The 18,940-nt window shown below is 40.2% G+C and overlaps 1 protein-coding gene across 2 annotated transcripts; it reads right to left on the reverse strand.

Moving 5' to 3' along the window:
* Window positions 1–15,160: 15,160 nt before the first annotated feature.
* Window positions 15,161–18,820, reverse strand: LOC136205844 (ankyrin repeat-containing protein At5g02620-like). 2 transcript variants are annotated; one of them, XM_065996663.1, is made up of 4 exons: window positions 18,498–18,820; window positions 18,027–18,375; window positions 16,688–17,100; window positions 15,161–16,333 (listed from the first exon to the last, which is right to left on the reverse strand). In XM_065996663.1, exons 2-4 carry the CDS (start codon window positions 18,361–18,363, stop codon window positions 15,464–15,466), a joined length of 1,620 nt encoding a protein of 539 aa, XP_065852735.1. In that variant the 5' UTR covers window positions 18,364–18,375; window positions 18,498–18,820; the 3' UTR covers window positions 15,161–15,463. The 2 variants fall into 2 exon arrangements, with proteins under 2 accessions (XP_065852735.1, XP_065852734.1); XM_065996662.1 differs by having other exon boundaries at window positions 18,027–18,412; window positions 18,498–18,819.
* Window positions 18,821–18,940: the final 120 nt, after the last annotated feature.

The following is an 18,940-nucleotide window of genomic DNA, read 5'->3' on the forward strand; positions in this document are numbered from 1 at the left end:
CATAGCCTCGTATTCTGCGGCATTATTGGTAGTTTTGAAAGTTAATTTTGCTGCATAGTACAGGCGGATAACCTCCGGACCTTTGATGACGATTCCTAGCCCAGCTCCGTCTGCAGATAAGGCCCCATCTGTGTACATGCTCCACTCTTCTTTTTGTGCCTTTGGACATTCATCATCATCCCAGGTGAATTCGTTCACGAAGTCGGCGAGCACTTGGCTCTTTAGCGCTGGTCTTCCTTCATAGCGGATATCGAATTCGCCCAGGCGAATTGACCATTCCATCAACCGGCCGGATGCGTCAGGTTTCTGCAGTACCTTTCGCATTGGGATGCCAGTTCTCACAATGACAGTATGCGCCTGAAAATATGGTTTCAATCTAGTCGCCGTGGTTATCACCGCGAGGGCCATTTTGTCCAACTTCGAATACCGGAGTTCTGCGTCCTTCAAGACTTTGCTCACGTAGTATACTGGATATTGTTGCCCTTCTTCTTCTCGCACCATCACAGTGCATATCGCCATGCTGGTGATGGATACATAAAGAAACAGATCTTCTCCGTCTTCCGGCCTGCTCATTAAGGGCGGATAATATAGTAATCGCTTTATCCCCTCAAATGCTTCTTGACAATCCGGCGTCCATTCAAAGGACTTGGATTTTTTGATGGCATTGTAGAAAGGTAGACATCGCCTAGCTGAGCATGATATGAATCGCCCTAATGCCACCAACCGCCCATTCAGTCTCTGTACTTCCCTTATGTTCCTTGGCGTCTTCATCTCCATTACTGCTTTAACCTTCTCAGGATTCGCCTCAACCCCTTTGCCGCTAACAATGAAACCCAGGAACTTTCCCGCTCTTGCTCCGAATGTGCATTTCTCTGGGTTCAATTTGAGGCCATATTTGATCAACACTTCTAGGATTTCTTTGATATCCCGCGGGTGGTCTTGCATTTTCTTGCTTTTGATGATCATGTCATCAACATAGATCGAGAAGTTCTCGCCGGATTTGTCTGAAAATATCTTGTTCATCATCCTCTGGTATGTTGCTCCCGCGTTTTTCAATCCAAAGGGCATCACCTTGAAGCAATAAGTCGCCTGGTGAGTTATGAATGATGTTTTGATTTCATCCGCCTTCTCCATGGGTATCTGATGGTAACTGGATTTCACGTCGGTGAATGATAAAGCTTCATATCCTGCAGTTCCATCTACCAATATATCAATGTTAGGAAGTGGATACATATCTTTCGGACATGCCTTGTTCAAGTCGTTGAAGTCGACGCACATTCTGTACGTTCCATTCGGCTTTTTGACTAGCACCACATTGGCTAGCCATTCTGGATAGGTGACTTCTCGAATCGCATCCGACCTTAGCAAGTCCGCCACTGCTTTTTCAATCGCCTTTTGCTGCTCAGGAGCATGTCCCCTCTTCTTTTGCCGCACTGGGGTTGCCCCTTTGTCTACATTCAACCGATGGGTTGCTACGTCTGGGCTTATTCCTTTTAACACTTCATTTGGGGCGGCAAATGCCGACTCACATTGGATCAATACCTCGGTAATGGCCTTCTTTGTTTCTTCTGAGAGTCCAGCCGCTATTCGCACATTCTTGTCATTCGAGATGGCGAATAGTTCCGTTTCTCCCAATGCTTCCGCCGGCAGCTTCTCTTCGACTTTATCCTCCTCTTCCGGTTTTGGTTCAAGTGATAATGTATAGGCCTGTTGAGATACAAGTTGATCACCTTCAACTATGACTCGCCCTTGGTGTGTTGGCAAATGTAACGTTAAATGCTTCATTGAGATGAGCGACTCCGTCTCCGACAGGAATGGCTGTCCCAGAATTATGTTGTAGGCCAGTGGGAGATCAACAATTGCGAATTCTAAATCACCTCGCCATTTTAGATTCTTATCGCCCATTTCTGCCTCCAACACCACCTGCCCACTTGTTTGGGAGGATTGACCCCCAAAACCAGTTACATCCATGAAGGTGTGTTCCACCCGCTCGTCGTTGATTCCCAACTTGTTGAATGCTGTCCGGGTAATGACGTTGCAAGAACTGCCTGTGTCGATAAGGACCCGCTTGACGTCCCATCCTTCAATGGCCATCGTGATCACCAGGGCATCCGCATGTGGCTCCGTGATTCTCGCAAATGAGTAATTGAGGGCATCCCCCCTATGTGTGTTGCTCTTTCGCCGTTCATGGCGAGTTCTTTTTGTTGGAGGCTCGTAGATTCCGCCTGCTATCACGTTTATCACCCCTTTCTTCTGCTTCTTTTCTGGTCGTGTTTCTCCCTCATGCGGGAGCGTTGTTTTCTCATCAGCTGTTTCTTTTCTTACAAATTGACTCAGCTTGCCTCTCTCGATCAGTTTTTCTATTTCCTTCTTCAGTTCATAGCAATCATCTGTGTCATGGCCATTCAACCTGTGGAACCTGCAATACTTACTGGGATAGCGCCCCAAACTGGTTCGGCCTTTCACCTCGGGGAACCGCACATCCTTCTTCAAGGGGCTCTTTTCGATCCAAAGTAACACCTCTTGGCGAGTCGTGTTTAGTGGTGTGTGATATCCTCCACCTTGAAAGGGACGATCGCCTCTTCGAACAAAATTACTTTTGGACTGGGTCTGATGCCGACTGTCCGAAGTGGTTCTAGCGGCATCTCTTTCTCGCCGAGTTTGGGCCTTATGTTCCCTGCAATACTTAGAAGATCAATTACGGAGCATGATGGAGCGAATTGGGTACTCACCTCGGCCGAGAGCAGAGGTCCAGAGCGATTCACCTTTTGCCCCTTCGTTGCGGGAATTCATTCCAGATCACAGAATCAAAGCACCTGCCATACCAAAATACTATGGGGATCCAAATTCTGACCCTGAGGCTCATGTCAGGAACTACAGAGAGTTAATGGATGTTGCAGGGGCAAGCGAACGCATAATTTGCAGGTTATTCTCGACAACTTTGGGCGGTGCGGCATCTGATTGGTTTCGATCTTTACCGGCAGAATCTATTCACAATTGGCAACAATATAGTCAGGATTTCTGTGCGAAGTTCGTGGGCTGTAAAGCGGCAGATGTGACAGATAGGCAGCTGAAGGAGATCAAACAGAGAAACTATAATTCCCTAAGGGAATTTGTTGTCGCCTTTAACGATATCCTGGTGCGATTGCAGAACCCAGATATCGTGAGTATTCGCAACATCATGGCGGATGGAACCACAGATTGGAGCATGCGGGAAGAAATCATCCGTAACAAACCACGCACTGTAGCCGAGCTCATGAAGATAGCAAAGGAATTCATGGAAGTGGATGATGTCAACAGGGAACATAAGGCCCAAACTCGGCGAGAAAGAGATGCCGCTAGAACCACTTCGGACAGTCGGCGTCAGACCCAGTCCAAAAGTAATTTTGTTCGAAGAGGTGATCGTCCCTTTCAAGGTGGAGGATATCACACACCACTAAACACGACTCGCCAAGAGGTGTTACTTTGGATCGAAAAGAGCCCCTTGAAGAAGGATGTGCGGTTCCCCGAGGTGAAAGGCCGAACCAGTTTGGGGCGCTATCCCAGTAAGTATTGCAGGTTCCACATGTTGAATGGCCATGACACAGATGATTGCTACGAACTGAAGAAGGAAATAGAAAAACTGATCGAGAGAGGCAAGCTGAGTCAATTTGTAAGAAAAGAAACAGCTGATGAGAAAACAACGCTCCCGCATGAGGGAGAAACACGGCCAGAAAAGAAGCAGAAGAAAGGGGTGATAAACATGATAGCAGGCGGAATCTACGAGCCTCCAACAAAAAGAACTCGCCGTGAACGGCGAAAGAGCAACACACATAGGGGGGATGCCCTCAATTACTCATTTGCGAGAATCACGGAGCCACATGCGGATGCCCTGGTGATCACGATGGCCATTGAAGGATGGGACGTCAAGCGGGTCCTTATCGACACAGGCAGTTCTTGCAACGTCATTACCCGGACAGCATTCAACAAGTTGGGAATCAACGACGAGCGGGTGGAACACACCTTCATGGATGTAACTGGTTTTGGGGGTCAATCCTCCCAAACAAGTGGGCAGGTGGTGTTGGAGGCAGAAATGGGCGATAAGAATCTAAAATGGCGAGGTGATTTAGAATTCGCAATTGTTGATCTCCCACTGGCCTATAACATAATTCTGGGATGGCCATTCCTGTCGGAGATGGAGTCGCTCATCTCAATGAAGCATTTAACATTACATTTGCCAACACACCAAGGGCGAGTCATAGTTGAAGGTGATCAACTTGTATCTCAACAGGCCTATACATTATCACTTGAACCAAAACCGGAAGAGGAGGATAAAGTCGAAGAGAAGCTGCCGGCGGAAGCATTGGGAGAAATGGAACTATTCGCCATCTCGAATGACAAGAACGTACGAATAGCGGCTGGACTCTCAGAAGAAACAAAGAAGGCCATTACCGAGGTATTGATCCAATGTGAGTCGGCATTTGCCGCCCCAAATGAAGTGTTAAAAGGAATAATCCCAGACGTAGCAACCCATCGGTTGAATGTAGACAAAGGGGCAACCCCAGTGCGGCAAAAGAAGAGGGGACATGCTCCTGAGCGGCAAAAGGCGATTGAAAAAGCAGTGGCGGACTTGCTAAGGTCGGATGCGATTCGAGAAGTCACCTATCCAGAATGGCTAGCCAATGTGGTGCTAGTCAAAAAGCCGAATGGAACGTACAGAATGTGCGTCGACTTCAACGACTTGAACAAGGCATGTCCGAAAGATATGTATCCACTTCCTAACATTGATATATTGGTAGATGGAACTGCAGGATATGAAGCTTTATCATTCACCGACGTGAAATCCAGTTACCATCAGATACCCATGGAGAAGGCGGATGAAATCAAAACATCATTCATAACTCACCAGACGACTTATTGCTTCAAGGTGATGCCCTTTGGATTGAAAAACGCGGGAGCAACATACCAGAGGATGATGAACAAGATATTTTCAGACAAATCCGGCGAGAACTTCTCGATCTATGTTGATGACATGATCATCAAAAGCAAGAAAATGCAAGACCACCCGCGGGATATCAAAGAAATCCTAGAAGTGTTGATCAAATATGGCCTCAAATTGAACCCAAAGAAATGCACATTCGGAGCAAGAGCGGGAAAGTTCCTGGGTTTCATTGTTAGCGGCAAAGGGGTTGAGGCGAATCCTGAGAAGGTTAAAGCAGTAATGGAGATGAAGACGCCAAGGAACATAAGGGAAGTACAGAGACTGAACGGGCGGTTGGTGGCATTAGGGCGATTCATATCATGCTCAGCTAGGCGATGTCTACCTTTCTAAAATGCCATCAAAAAATCCAAGTCTTTTGAATGGACGCCGGATTGTCAAGAAGCATTTGAGGGGATAAAGCGATTACTATGTTATCCGCCCTTAATGAGCAGGCCGGAAGACGGAGAAGATCTGTTTCTTTATGTATCCGTCACCAGCATGGCGATATGCACTGTGATGGTGCGAGAAGAAGAAGGGCAACAATATCCAGTATACTACGTGAGCAAAGTCTTGAAGGACGCAGAACTCCGGTATTCGAAGTTGGACAAAATGGCCCTCGCGGTGATAACCACGGCGACTAGATTGAAACCATATTTTCAGGCGCATACTGTCATTGTGAGAACTGGCATCCCAATGCGAAAGGTACTGCAGAAACCTGACGCATCCGGCCGGTTGATGGAATGGTCAATTCGCCTGGGCGAATTCGATATCCGCTATGAAGGAAGACTAGCGCTAAAGAGCCAAGTGCTCGCCGACTTCGTGAACGAATTCACCTGGGATGATGATGAATGTCCAAAGGCACAAAAAGAAGAGTGGAGCATGTACACAGATGGGGCCTTATCTGCAGACGGAGCTGGGCTAGGAATCGTCATCAAAGGTCCGGAGGTTATCCGCCTGTACTATGCAGCAAAATTAACTTTCAAAACTACCAATAATGCCGCAGAATACGAGGCTATGATATTTGGATTGAGGTTGCTCAATGAACTCACCCCAGAAAGAGTGGTAATCTACAGCGATTCCAAACTCATGATAAACCAGATCACAAAAAATTATCTGGTGAAATAGGAGGAGCTAGTAAAATACCATCAGGTGGTCAGCCGATTGACACAAGAGTTAACGCACAAGGGAGTCGTTTGGGAGATGGTGCATGTTCCACGAGGCCAAAATGCAAAAGCTGACGAATTGGCAAAAGCAGCGGCAAGTAGAGAACCATGGAGTCAAAAAGCATGCAGCTTGGAAATAAAATCGGCACCAGCATTCGAGGTTTATCAGATTATGATCATCGAGGAACTGGAAGATGATGAAGATTGGCGGATGCCAATCCGTCAATATCTGGAGCAGGGAGATTTGCCGGTTGATAAGAGCTTAGCCAGAAAAATAATTGGGCAGTCGGCACGATACTCAATGCGGGATGGAACTTTGTATCGGAAATCGTACACATGTCCATGGTTGAAATGCGTTAGTCGCAATGAAGGAGACTATGTGCTGCAAGAACTACACGAAGGAATTTGTGGCGCGCACGAAGCTTCGGCGGCATTGGCAAGAAAGGTCAAACTGATGGGATACTACTGGCCCAAGGTGGTGGAAGATTCCCAGAAGATGGTTGTGGAATGTCACAACTGTCAAATCCATACGAATGAAAAGCATGTTCCCGGAGCTGAACAAATCACTATAATGACGGCGTGGCCATTCGCAACATGGGGAATTGATATAGTGGGTCCATTCCCAGAAACAACAAAGAAAAGGAAGTATTTGATAGTCGCAGTGGACCACTTCAGCAAATGGGTAGAAGCGGAGGCAGTAACCGCACAAACACCTGAGCGAATGATCGAGTTCTTACGAGAGAACATTATCATGCGATTTGGGATCCCGCAGAAGCTTATAACCGACAATGGCACCCAGTTCAACTGTGCCAAGTTCAAAACATACTGCGAAAGCATGCGAAGCAGTCCTACCTGTTGAAATCAAGTCGCCCACAGATCGGACAATTTATTATTGCGACACACAAAATCCTATCAACATCAAAGATACTTTGGATTCTGTGGAGGAACGAAGAGAAAAAGCTTACATGCGAATGGCAATGTACCGCAATAGAATCAAGAAATACCATGACAGAAGAGTGCGAAAAGTAATGATCAACGAAAACGACTTGGTCTTGAAAAAAGCAGATAAAATACAGTTTAGAGATGGCAAAGGCAAGCTAGGCGTCAACTGGATCGGGCCATACAAAGTATCCAAGAAGATGGGACCGGCCACTTTTGAAATAGAAGAAATGAGTGGAAAGAAGCTCCCGCGCACCTGGAATCTAGAGAATCTACGCCTATATAGAAAGGCCGAGTAGTTCGAGGAAATGACGAGTACTCTTTTTCCTTTTATGAGTTTTTCCCACTGGGTTTTCTGATAAAAGGTTTTAATGAGGCTTCGATCCCGCACAATTGGTGTACATATGTAATAAACTTTTTCTCGTCATCAATAAAAGTTATTACATTCACTCAGTATGTTACAACAAAATGCGGATTCTTTACAAAAACACATAAATGTGTTGCCTCTTAAAGAAAGGCGGATGCATGATTACGCATCACTCGCAAAAAACCTTAGGGTTAAAATCAAAAACACATAAATGTGTTGCCTGTTAAAGAAAGGCGGATGCTTGATTACGCATCACTCGCAAAAAACCTTAGGGTTAAAATCAAAAACACATAAATGTGTTGCCTGTTAAAGAAAGGCGGATGCATGATTACGCATCACTCGCAAAACCTTATGATCAAAACTTATGATTATTTTCGAAAGAAGAATTATAAGTTAAGGCATAAAATTAAGCGAATAAACGAGTACTCAAAATTGCAAAAAGGGTCTGGCCACCCTAGCTATGAAGAAACACAAATATGGAGTCGGCAAAAGGACAAAGGGCACATATAAAGGGCAAAAAAGTGACAATCACACACATATGAAAAGCAACAACCGAAAGAAAATATATATATCAGAGCGGTTTGTTACATGGTTTTTACATACAAAAGTCCAAATATAAGTTAAGCTATGCTACAGCTTCCTCTCCTTCGCCCCTAATGCCCTCCTGGACTGCGGCGACTCCCTCATCTCCTCCGGTAGGAGGATCTACTTCAAGCGAATCCTCAACACTTGAATCGGTAACCGCTTCAGTAACCTCTTCGGCGAGAGGTACCTCTTGCACAGGTTGAGAAACGGCTTGGGGTGCCTCTCCTTCCGCGGGCTGAATAGGGATCTCGCAGCTAATCGGAGGATCCTGAAGACTCTTCCAATCTAAGAAGAGTACCTCATCCATATCAGCATCCTCGGCTTCCAGCTTATCCCACTCCCCAGTTAAATCCTTTTCAGGGATGGGAACTTTGGGGCGGTTAAGTACTAGACCCTGATGCCCGTGCTCATAAGCGGCATGAATCCGCTCCCCATACCAGTAGATGCGGGCGCCATCTTCAGCCAAAATCTCCTCAACCCTCTTCTTTTGGGCCTCCTTGAAAGCAGCTAGGTCGTCGAGGGCTTTTTGCAGTTCATCGGACTTGGCCTGAAGGGATTTAAGGGCCTCCTCCTTCTCGCCCACGGCCTTCTGACAGGTGCCCTCTAGGACCTTCACCTTCCCTTGGACATCATCATAAAGCGACTTCTGAGTCGCCAATTCCGTACCAAGACTTTCCAACTCCTTGGCTCGCTCTGCATCCCTTCGGAGAATGCCCTCAGCGAAATTGATAATCTGCATATAACACGTCTCACAAATAAAAATGGGCGAATAGAAATATACGGTTACAATGAACACAAGATATTTGAAAGCGAAGGACAAAGCAATAATATACCTCTACAGAACGCTTCTCGATCCCTTCCACAGCAGTAGGGAGCGGTACTTGCTCGCGCACACGGGAGGCAGAGGGAAGTCGCCCGAGGACATTGCATATGGAAGATACAATATCCTTGCAAGAGAAGTTCACGGCCAGGCCGAAAGTCCTAGTCCACCATCCGCTAATATCGGGGATTGGCTGCAAAAGCATAAAGAAAAATATCAAGAGAACGGCAGATAGCTCATGAGGAAAAAGTAGCAATACGAGAGGGAGTGGATCAAGATACCTCGTGAATGGGGGTACTGCTCTTTCCTTTAGACGAGGAGGATACAGGTGCACCGCCAACAGTAAGGGACACAGAAGTGTTCTTCTTTTTAGAACGAGAAGACTCTGTATCCGCACTTATCTTCCGCTTCCTGGTTAAAGGAAGATCCTCGGATGCAGAAGCGGGACCTTGTGAAGCAGAAGCCCTAACCGGGGAAGCCGCCCCAATAGAAGGAATCGTCCCTCCAGAAGGATCCGCCTCTACAACGGAAGCGGTTTCCGTCATCCGCTTCTTTCTTCTCGCCAGGGCTTTAGCCTCCCGATCTGCAGCGATTTGAGATAAAGGATCACCCCTGCAAAGGGTTAAAAGAAACCATCAACTTGGAAATAAAAAGTACCTTGCACAAAAACGCGATAAGGAATATAGACAACGCGATCCCCCTCGCGGTACGCAATCGCTACTCGGCTCCTTAGCATATGAAAGGCCTGATCGTATGTCCATACAAAAGGAGGAGTGCTCTTCAGGAACTTGATAACGGCAGATTCTTCCTTGCTGGGATACCCGAAGTTCAAACTCTTTACGTTGGGTCGGCTCCAGCAACGAAGGAAGTTCAGGTTTTCCTCATTAAACTTGATAAAAAAGTAAGATCGATCCCACTCGCGGATCTTGTTCAGCTTCTCGTCAAAACCATAGTATCCGCTCTGGCGGATGAAAGTGAAATACCCCACCGAGCTTTTGAAATGGTGGAGCTTGGAGAAGATTTTGGGTGAAAAGGGAACCTCCAAACAATCCGCCAAGAATTTGTCCAGAGTCAAATCGGCCCAGCCGTTAGGATGCAATTGCCCGGGCGCGATTCCGTAACCGCCTAGGACGGAAGCAATCTCATCCGCCAGCGGATAAGTGAAGCCGCAGATAATCTGGGCCACGAAAATAGTGAAGTACCCCTTTGGGAAATCGCCCGGTCCCCTATCCTCCCCAGGAATGATAGTCTCGAGACCTCGGAGCTAGGGATAATGCTCCCGCAAATCATCGATTGTCTCTTGACAAACCAGACTTCCCGACCTGTCCTTCTTTGGTAACAAACGAGGGGTTGGGACAGGTGGCGGAATCAACTTTTTGGGGTCAAAACCTAAACCCTCGTCGGTTGTATTCGCCAGATGAAGGAAGTCGGCGGGATGAGAATTACACCCAAGAGAGCTGGTTGAAGCTTCCTCAACCATCTCTTCGACCTCGTTAGAGACCTCGCGGACATAATCGTCGTCAAACGGCGCGAAGTCGAGGTCTGACATGATCGATAAAAGGAAAACATAAGCAAAAAGCCGAACAAGGAACAAATGTGAAAAGAAAAACTTACATGAAAAAGACAACACAGTGAAGTGACGGGATTAAGAGGTCGACGCCGGAGAAAACGAAAGAGGGGAAATGCACAAATTCAAAACTTTGAAATAATCGGACAAAGACGAAGCGTCCCCTATAAAAAGACCCTAAAAGGGCTCTTGCTAGACCAAGGGGGAGGCATGTGATAACCCGCGAAGTCCAAAACGGGTTATATTCATTTCGCAAGCCCATCCCATATTAAGCCCCATGGGCTAAGATTGGACGGGATCCGAATGAAGGAAGCGGGCGCAGCGAGTAAACCGCCCCGAATTCCTAAACGGAGCGTCAAGACTCCCACTCAGAACCACGTTCGTTGCCATGAAAGCCACGAAAGGGACATGGCCTAAAAAGGGGTAACCGCCCTCAGAACGTGGCCCACTAAGGAGTAACCGCCCTCGGCGGTTACCCAAAAAACACCTATAAAAGGCCTTAAGAATAAGGAGGGAGGTACGTTCACATTTTTTCCCACAAAGCTATTGCTAAATTATAGACTCATTTTTACAAAAACTGACTTGATCGTCGGAGAGTTTTTCCGGAGATCCTGTCTCCGGTTTTGTTTTGCAGGTAACTCCGACAAAGAATATCAAAGCGGATCCAGCAAGTTATCAAATCTAATGTCAACGTTTTAATTTGGAAAGAATCTGATGACAATATTTTTAATTAAAATATAATTTTTTTTAATTTAATCAAGTATAATTTAAAACTCTTAGTATTATACATTATTATAATTGGATCATCTCTCCTTCCGGGACCCTGAACAGATGTCCCTCCTGTCCAGACTCAGGGACGGGCCTAGCTAGAATGGGATTATATACAATGACATTGACAAAGAATGATCAAAATAATATTATTTACCGTAAATTTCAAATAAAATTTATGTGCTTTTACTGATTTGTAGATAGGTGTCTATGGTTTTATGTTTACAAAAAAAAAAAAAAAAAATTGAAGCCCTGCTTATTATAGCATAATCAATGACGTTTAAGTTGATAATGTCAATTTGGCCGTCAATGAACTAAAAATAAAAAAATCCAAATAACTTTGTCTTCAGTTTTTTAGTTTTGAGATAATTTGTATGTTGTTTGGTAAGTAAACCAAATCGAATGTTTACAAAAGAAAACTCTAAAAATTACGATTTTGAAAAATCGAAAATGTAATTTCATAATGAATATGATACTAAATAAATTTAATTCTTAAAATTTTCTATTTAAAGTCATTAATGTTAAACTAAAAGTGTCAACCAAAAAGTTATTGGTGTTGTTAATGTTAATAACCCAAGTTCTCTTCTTTTCCAACAAAAAAAAAACAAAGATATGCATCCATTTACAAATCAATAACATAATTAAGATGGAGTATATTTGAAATTTGGGCTATTATTTATCCCTTCTCTTTTTTTTAATCCTTAAAGAAACAAAGGAAAGAAATAATTTTGTAAACCCTCCTTAAATTTATATTCTTCTGTCCGTACCAAACACAGGGTAAAAGGTTTTTATCTTTGAAATATCTGTCACGTGTCGAAACCTGTTTTGCTAGAGAGTTTTTGTTGGGTAGCTGAATATAAATATACAGCTTTCATGAATAATAATAATACTGTAGCTATTTTTGTTTGAGACGATGGATATTTATCATATTATTATTGCACATCCTTGTAGGTTGAAAAGGAATATTATATTAATAAAGTTAGCATTGACATTAATTAAGCATGGGACCAACACGTGACTAATTCCAACACTCATACCAATCATCAATTTCTTTGTATTCTTAATTGTTCTGAAAGTTTTTTAGAATTAAATGATCAATAATAATGATATTAGACTGAACTGAACTGAACTGAACTGAATTGAACTGAACTGGATATTGAACTGAACTGAACTGAATGCTACCGAACTTAACTGAATGCTACTGAACTTAACCGAACTAAACAATAATAATGATATTAGACTTTAAAATAATTTTAATGATAATATTGGATATTAATAAACTTATAATAATAATAATAACAATGGTTCTAATAAATTTAATAATATCAATAATAAATAAATATATTATTAAAGATAAAACTAAATTGAATATCAAATAAAAGCTCGGCTTGATAAAATCTTGGCTCGATAAAAGCCTATGAAATTAAATAAAAATGAGTCTAATTTAAATTAAAAATACAAATTACCTACAAACACAAATTTACATATAATTTAAAGCCCGTGAAATTAAATACAAATTTTCATATGAATACAAACTCTTAACTTTTTATTCTAATTAAGGGTTAAAGTGTAAAAATACCCCTAATGTTTTGGGTCAAGAGTAATTTTACCCCTAACGTCTAAATGGTGCAATTTTATCCCTGACATTGATATATTCGGTAAATTTGAGAAATAATTCATAATATGGATGCAATTTCTAATTTTTAAATATAGATGCATACTTTAGTTTTAATTTTTTTATTAAACTATATATACTTTAATAAACTATCATTTCTTGACTTTTATCTAATTTATAGATAATGATAAACTATAAATAATAATAATAATAATAAATAATGATAAATTATAGATAAATAATTATTATTATTATAATAAATTATATATAAATAATTATAATATAATAAATAATGATAAATTACTGAATGCTGAAACTGAATGCTGAACTAAACTGAACTGAACTGATTGTTACTGAAATTAAGTGATAAAGAACATGACCTTACTCATAGAGTCTTTTTTAAATAGTGTTTTTCCCCTTTAATTCAACATAAATATCTCCAAAAGTCGGTTTTAATTTAAGTTAAAATTTAAAGAAAAAAAAATAAAAACCAATTTCAATAGTCAATTAGAGCATTTCTAATAGAAGGTAGTATAAAATTTTTTTATCAAAAACTAATATATCATACTAAAATATTTTATTTTATCTATTATCCACCTTACTTTTAACAACTTTTACTAAACAAAATTTCATTAGTAAGAAATTTCAAAAAATTGACATTATGACCTCACAAATCATTATTTTATATGTAATTTATTTAATTATAAATATTGTCATAAAAATATATCAACAGTAAGCCACTACATCATTTTTTTATATTAAAAAAAAAAGTTGAGCAACATTGTCAAAAGATGGCAACGTTGCTTGAAAATTTCAAGCACTCACCATCACTCAAATAGATGTTACTCTTCGAGAATTGCTAAAGTCATTATCACATCATCGAGCACTCAATCAAGCACCATCTATTATAGATGCTTTTAGTGACTTCTAGAAGTGGCAACGGGAAAAGGATTATTCGAAAACCACGGGTATCCGAACCAATGGTTACCACAAATCATTCACATCACTTTTGGTTTTCTTAAAAAATGCTCCAATGCTAGACAATACTTTTGGTTTTTTTTTTTATAGAAAATGCTCCAATGTTAGACCATTCCAAAAATTATCACTATTGTCTCCTAAATCATATTTTATATGTATAATTTATTTTAATCCCAACCCTGGTGTTTTTTCTAAAAATATCATAATATTCGGAGTTCATATCAACAAATTAATTGGCAATTAAATTAAAGATTTTAGATTCATTTCATTGCTTTTTCTTCTCGGATTTTTAAAGTTTATTTTTTACATTGCGATTTCCTACAACATTGTCTTAAAGATTTCTTTATGTGTTTCAAATCCGACCAAAATCAGATTTGGGAGAGGAACACATCCTATCTATTATAATTTTTCTTATTGTTTCTTTAATTTTCAACCTTTTCATATACTTTTTTTTCCTTCTGTTTTGAGACAATTAAGCATAAATATGTATTTATACTTAAACAATTTTAGTATAATTGATGTTTTTACTTGTAAACTCATCAATTGGTTACTGTGCAGGTGAGGATTTGGGCTTGGAAATGAGTCTTTGATGGAATAATCCTGATTATTCTACAATCTGCTGGGTGTGTTTTTTTCAATAGTCAACTTCTGATTTCATTCCATTAAAAGTTATTTAGATTTCATTTCTGTTTAATTAGTTAATTAATAATACTACAATTAAGTATTATTAGTCTCTGAATAATGGATGGAATATAAGTATCTTACTGAGGATTAAGAATGTTCCTACCTTCTAAACTCCACAAGTTCATAACTTTCAATTTTATCTGGTTTAGTCCATATAGGCCAATCTTTTATTTTTACCTCATTTATCCAAAATTAATCGTATTTTAATTATTTTTAGCATCCATTCCACATATGATATTATATATAATTTTTAGAAGTTATCATATATTCCCTCCATTCTCAAATAAGTGTTGTTTAGATAATTGTTTTTATTATTTTTTAAGTGTCGTTTTCGTTTTTCAATAAAATTTAGTATAGTTTTTTGGTCCAAGTATTTAAATTTTGTCTTGATTTATGTGTTTTTTAAGCTTTCAAAGTTTCTTCTCCAATCATTATATGAGATAGAATTTTTATTTAGTTAATCTATGTTATTAATTTAAGCGCATATTAATTGTGTTTCTTAATTTTTGAGAAAATTCTAAAATGGCACTTATTTGAGAATGGATGGAGTAATTTTTAGAAGTTAGTAACAAGCTTTTTGCGGAGTTTCAAGATTAAGAGGAAATACAATAAAGTGTATTTTTACCATCGGATAGTGGGTAGAAAATTAATCCAACAGTAAAAATACCATTGGATTAATAAACAAAGTAAAAATATAAAAAGAGATGAAAAACAAGGCTAAAAATTGACATTTCCATAGTAACTTAACAGTGAAAAAAGCTAAAAATCGACATTTTCATAGTAACTTAAATGGTGAAGAAAGCTAAAAGCAAACTAGAGATTAAAGAGTTGACAAAAACAAACCATTTTTGAAAATCAAACTGACTATTATAATAGTCACAAACAGAATATAGGCATATAGATATATCATATAATGAAGATGTAATCATTCTCTAGAAGCATATATATGATGTTGAAACTAGCTACAAAAGGATATACAGAATATGGAATTCCCCTTTCCTTACATGCAATAAGGTCTCAAATTGCATAGACCTTATATTCATTCTCCAAAACCTCTGGTTCTGCCATGGCTGGCATTGATCCGGACGGAGACCTACTCAACGATCTTCTAAAGCTACGTAATTTCGAGCCCTCAATTTTCCTAACAAGTACCCAGTAAAACATAGTTCCAATTGTAGTTGCCATGATTCCTGAACCTATAACACTTATCCAAATAGCCAACCATCTTTCATTGCTTCCCACAACTACAAATGACAGTGCAAGGAATGCAACTGAGATCAGCACACAAGCCAACCACATCAGCTTGTTAATCACCGACATGAGTTTTTCTTTCGCCTCTCGCTCTATAACTACGACCGAAGTTTGAACAACCACAACTGCTAGCGATATGAAAAGAGCAATCGAGTCGAATATGACGAAGATCACAAACTCAGGTTTTGAAGCAACTTTTGCCTGTCCAGCTGATTGTCCGGGAGCAAGCTGGTCTGGTTTATCGGCAAATTGGCCTGGGACTTGAAAGATGGCAGCAAATGCAACAGTTGCTATAAGGACAGCAACCACAGTAGTTGAGTTGATTGCATTGTTGAGACCTTCTGTGTGCATTTTGTTCAACCGCTTGGCTATACCCTGAACACTTTTTCGAGTTTGTCGGGTGGTATAAATTTGATCATGGACCTCATGTTTTATGTCACTCACTGTTTGCTTGAGTTCGCGGGCTGTGTTTTTCGTGGTTAGCTTCAATAATTTCGCAGACAGAACGCCCAATTCTGCTAAGACAGATGCAGTTTCTGATTGCCCACTTTTCTCAGCAGTGTCAAAGGCTGTTTCGCCTGATCGGTTAACAGCTAGTTTGTCAAGTCCCTTGTGCTCAACTAGCTGCCTCACAATCTGCAACAAAAGCATCACTTTAATGCATAATTTTTGACACAACAATATTATTTACAGAAACAACTCCGCCTGGCACAGCCCGTTTGACACGATTATCATTTTTGTCGCATTTACATCATATAAAATCACGTGGAGTATATAGATCACGTAACATGATTATGACACGACAACCTATTTAGACACCACCCTTAACCGACCAAATCAATCGCACAAAATGGTCTTATCCGTCAGTCCGAGCTCATAGTGACAACACTGAACTCACATTTTTCTCATAAAATTTCAGGTCAATTCAAGGTAACTCAACAACAACATGAGCCAATAATGATAAAACTGAATATCAGATATAAGATTTACCTGAACCCGGCCCTTCCGGGCTGCAATATGCAAAGCAGTATTGCCCTTGGAATCAGCCATGTTAATCAAAGAAGGATCAGACATAGTAAGTTCAATTACAACCTCGACATTCTGCCCTTTAACAGCCATATGGAGAGCTGTTTGGCCTTTTCTATCCATCCTTGTCGCAATTCCAGGTTCTTTACTCAAAATAGCCTTGAGTATCTCTAAATGCCCATTTCTTGCAGCAGAATGTAAGGCAGTTTTAGAATTGCTTTTTGCTATGCTAACAAGATTGCTGCTACTTCTCTCCAACAAAAATTTGACCACTTCAACATGTCCCTGTGATGCTGCAGAGTGCAATGGTGTCGTATTTGAAGAATCAAAAGTCATAGCCAGTTCAGGATTGGCCTCCATAAGAACTCTTACTGTTTCTGCATCATAAAATCAATATTGGATTCACATATTTAATTGGCTAAATAAGTTAGAGGCGTCTCAACTTGGCCTAATTAATAAAAAAAATTGACCCCGGAACTTAGAGATGTATTATTAGTCCTTGAACTTACTTAAAGTGACCTATTGACCAAGTAAATTGCATTTATGGTCACTGAATTTTGGAATCAGTTTCAAAAAGGTCATTGAACTTCATTTTGTTTCAATAAAGTCACTGAACTTTCCTTTTAATTTCAATAAAAATCATGTCAACCAATTGAGGTAAAAAATGTCACTAGAATAGTGACATGACAACCACGTTGGAAAGAGCTTATTTTTACGTATAATATGATAACTACGTGGCAACATCATGTAGTTGCCGCGTGACACCTAAAAGAAATAAAAATTACATTTTTTTGTCTGTCAACCGAAAGTTTCAAACAGTTGAATTAAGTAAATAAAAAGATATATTTTATATTTCTTTTTGTTGCCATTTGGCTGCCATGTCGGTGTGAAATGGCTTTACAATAAAAAGGAATGTTCAATTACTTTATTGAAACAAAATGAAATTCAACAATATTCTTGAAAATGCCTCAAACTTCAATGAGCATTAGTGTAATTTACCTCTATTATATACCTCTATTGACTCCTGTACATACTTGAATTGACTATTGGTCTCTAAACTTGCTTAAGATTTGACCCTGAACTTACTTAAAGCTGTAAGCGCTTCATGCCCAATTCTCTCTCTTACGGGTAGCAATTGAGGTTAATCTTATCACATTAAACAAGTTCATAACAAGTTCAGAAGCTCATTTAGATGATCAATCGGGTTTTTTGGGCCCAAATTCAGGACTCTAAATACATAGGTATTTAATTTGATCACAATTTACAAGCCACAAATCCATTTAAATAGAAGAAAGATAGTTACCCAAATGGCCTAGCTTGGCAGCAATGTGAAATGCATCATAGCCGTTCCTTGCTTTGACTCCAGCCAAACTGATATCAGAAAACTTGATCATCTCCTTCACCAAATCAACATCACCAGACTCTGCAGCCACATAAAGAGCAGTTTCGCCTGATTGATTTTGCTTTGAAATTAATTCCTTCAATTCTGCTTCATCAGCAGAAGCTGCTACCATCTCCAAAATCATTTCCAAACTTCCCTCCCTCGCCGCCATATGGAAAGGCGTATCTTCTCTTTTCCTCGTCAGCTGCTTTGTCATGGTCCTCTGCCGGAAACTTGTCTGCCTCGCCGGAACTTCCATTAAATCAAATAACTAAATAATATTGCCAGTTCCTTTAATTAGAAATAATCTGAACCAAAAATACAAAGTAAGTATTAAATCATGCTCACAGACAGTTGTAATAAATGAAAAGAATCATAAAGATCAAAGCATACCTGGGTTTAGAAAGAAAAGAATTGCAGAAATTAACGGTGGAGGAAAAGAAAAATCATGGTGGAGATTAGGTTGGTGGATCCATGAGATAGAAAACAGAAAAGAAAAAGAGAGAATCAGAGGTAGAGATGGTGATAGTTGGTGGATTCAAAGTAGGAGATGGAATCAAGCAAGCAATAAAATGGATAGAAGAAGCATTCGGTTAATTAAGATTGTGTGCATACGCATTTACTCGATGAGATATAATAATCATAGAAATAGTGGGGCCATTTTGTTTTTGTCCGGATATTTTGAATCTGCTGCACCCTCCCCTCCGTTCCTTCTTCTCCTCATCTATTATACCAAGTGCATCTCCTCCATCCCACAGTATTATATGTCCAAATCGCACAAGTAATTTAATATTACCATCTTAACTACTAATATAATATTAATATTACCTAATTAA

Source organism: Euphorbia lathyris, chromosome 9 (genome assembly GCF_963576675.1).
Source record: "Euphorbia lathyris chromosome 9, ddEupLath1.1, whole genome shotgun sequence".
In the NCBI taxonomy this organism is placed as follows: Eukaryota; Viridiplantae; Streptophyta; class Magnoliopsida; order Malpighiales; family Euphorbiaceae; genus Euphorbia; species Euphorbia lathyris.

Bases quoted from the DNA above. Each gene is read 5' to 3' on its own strand.
- LOC136205844 (XM_065996663.1), bottom strand. From the start codon at position 18,363: ATGGAAGTTCCGGCGAGGCAGACAAGTTTCCGGCAGAGGACCATGACA. The intron at 17,101-18,026 runs GTAACTATCTTT...TTTATGATGCAG, and splicing joins TGCCAAGCTAGGCCATTTGG to AAACAGTAAGAGTTCTTATG. The intron at 16,334-16,687 runs GTAAATCTTATA...CTTTTGTTGCAG, and splicing joins CCCGGAAGGGCCGGGTTCAG to ATTGTGAGGCAGCTAGTTGA.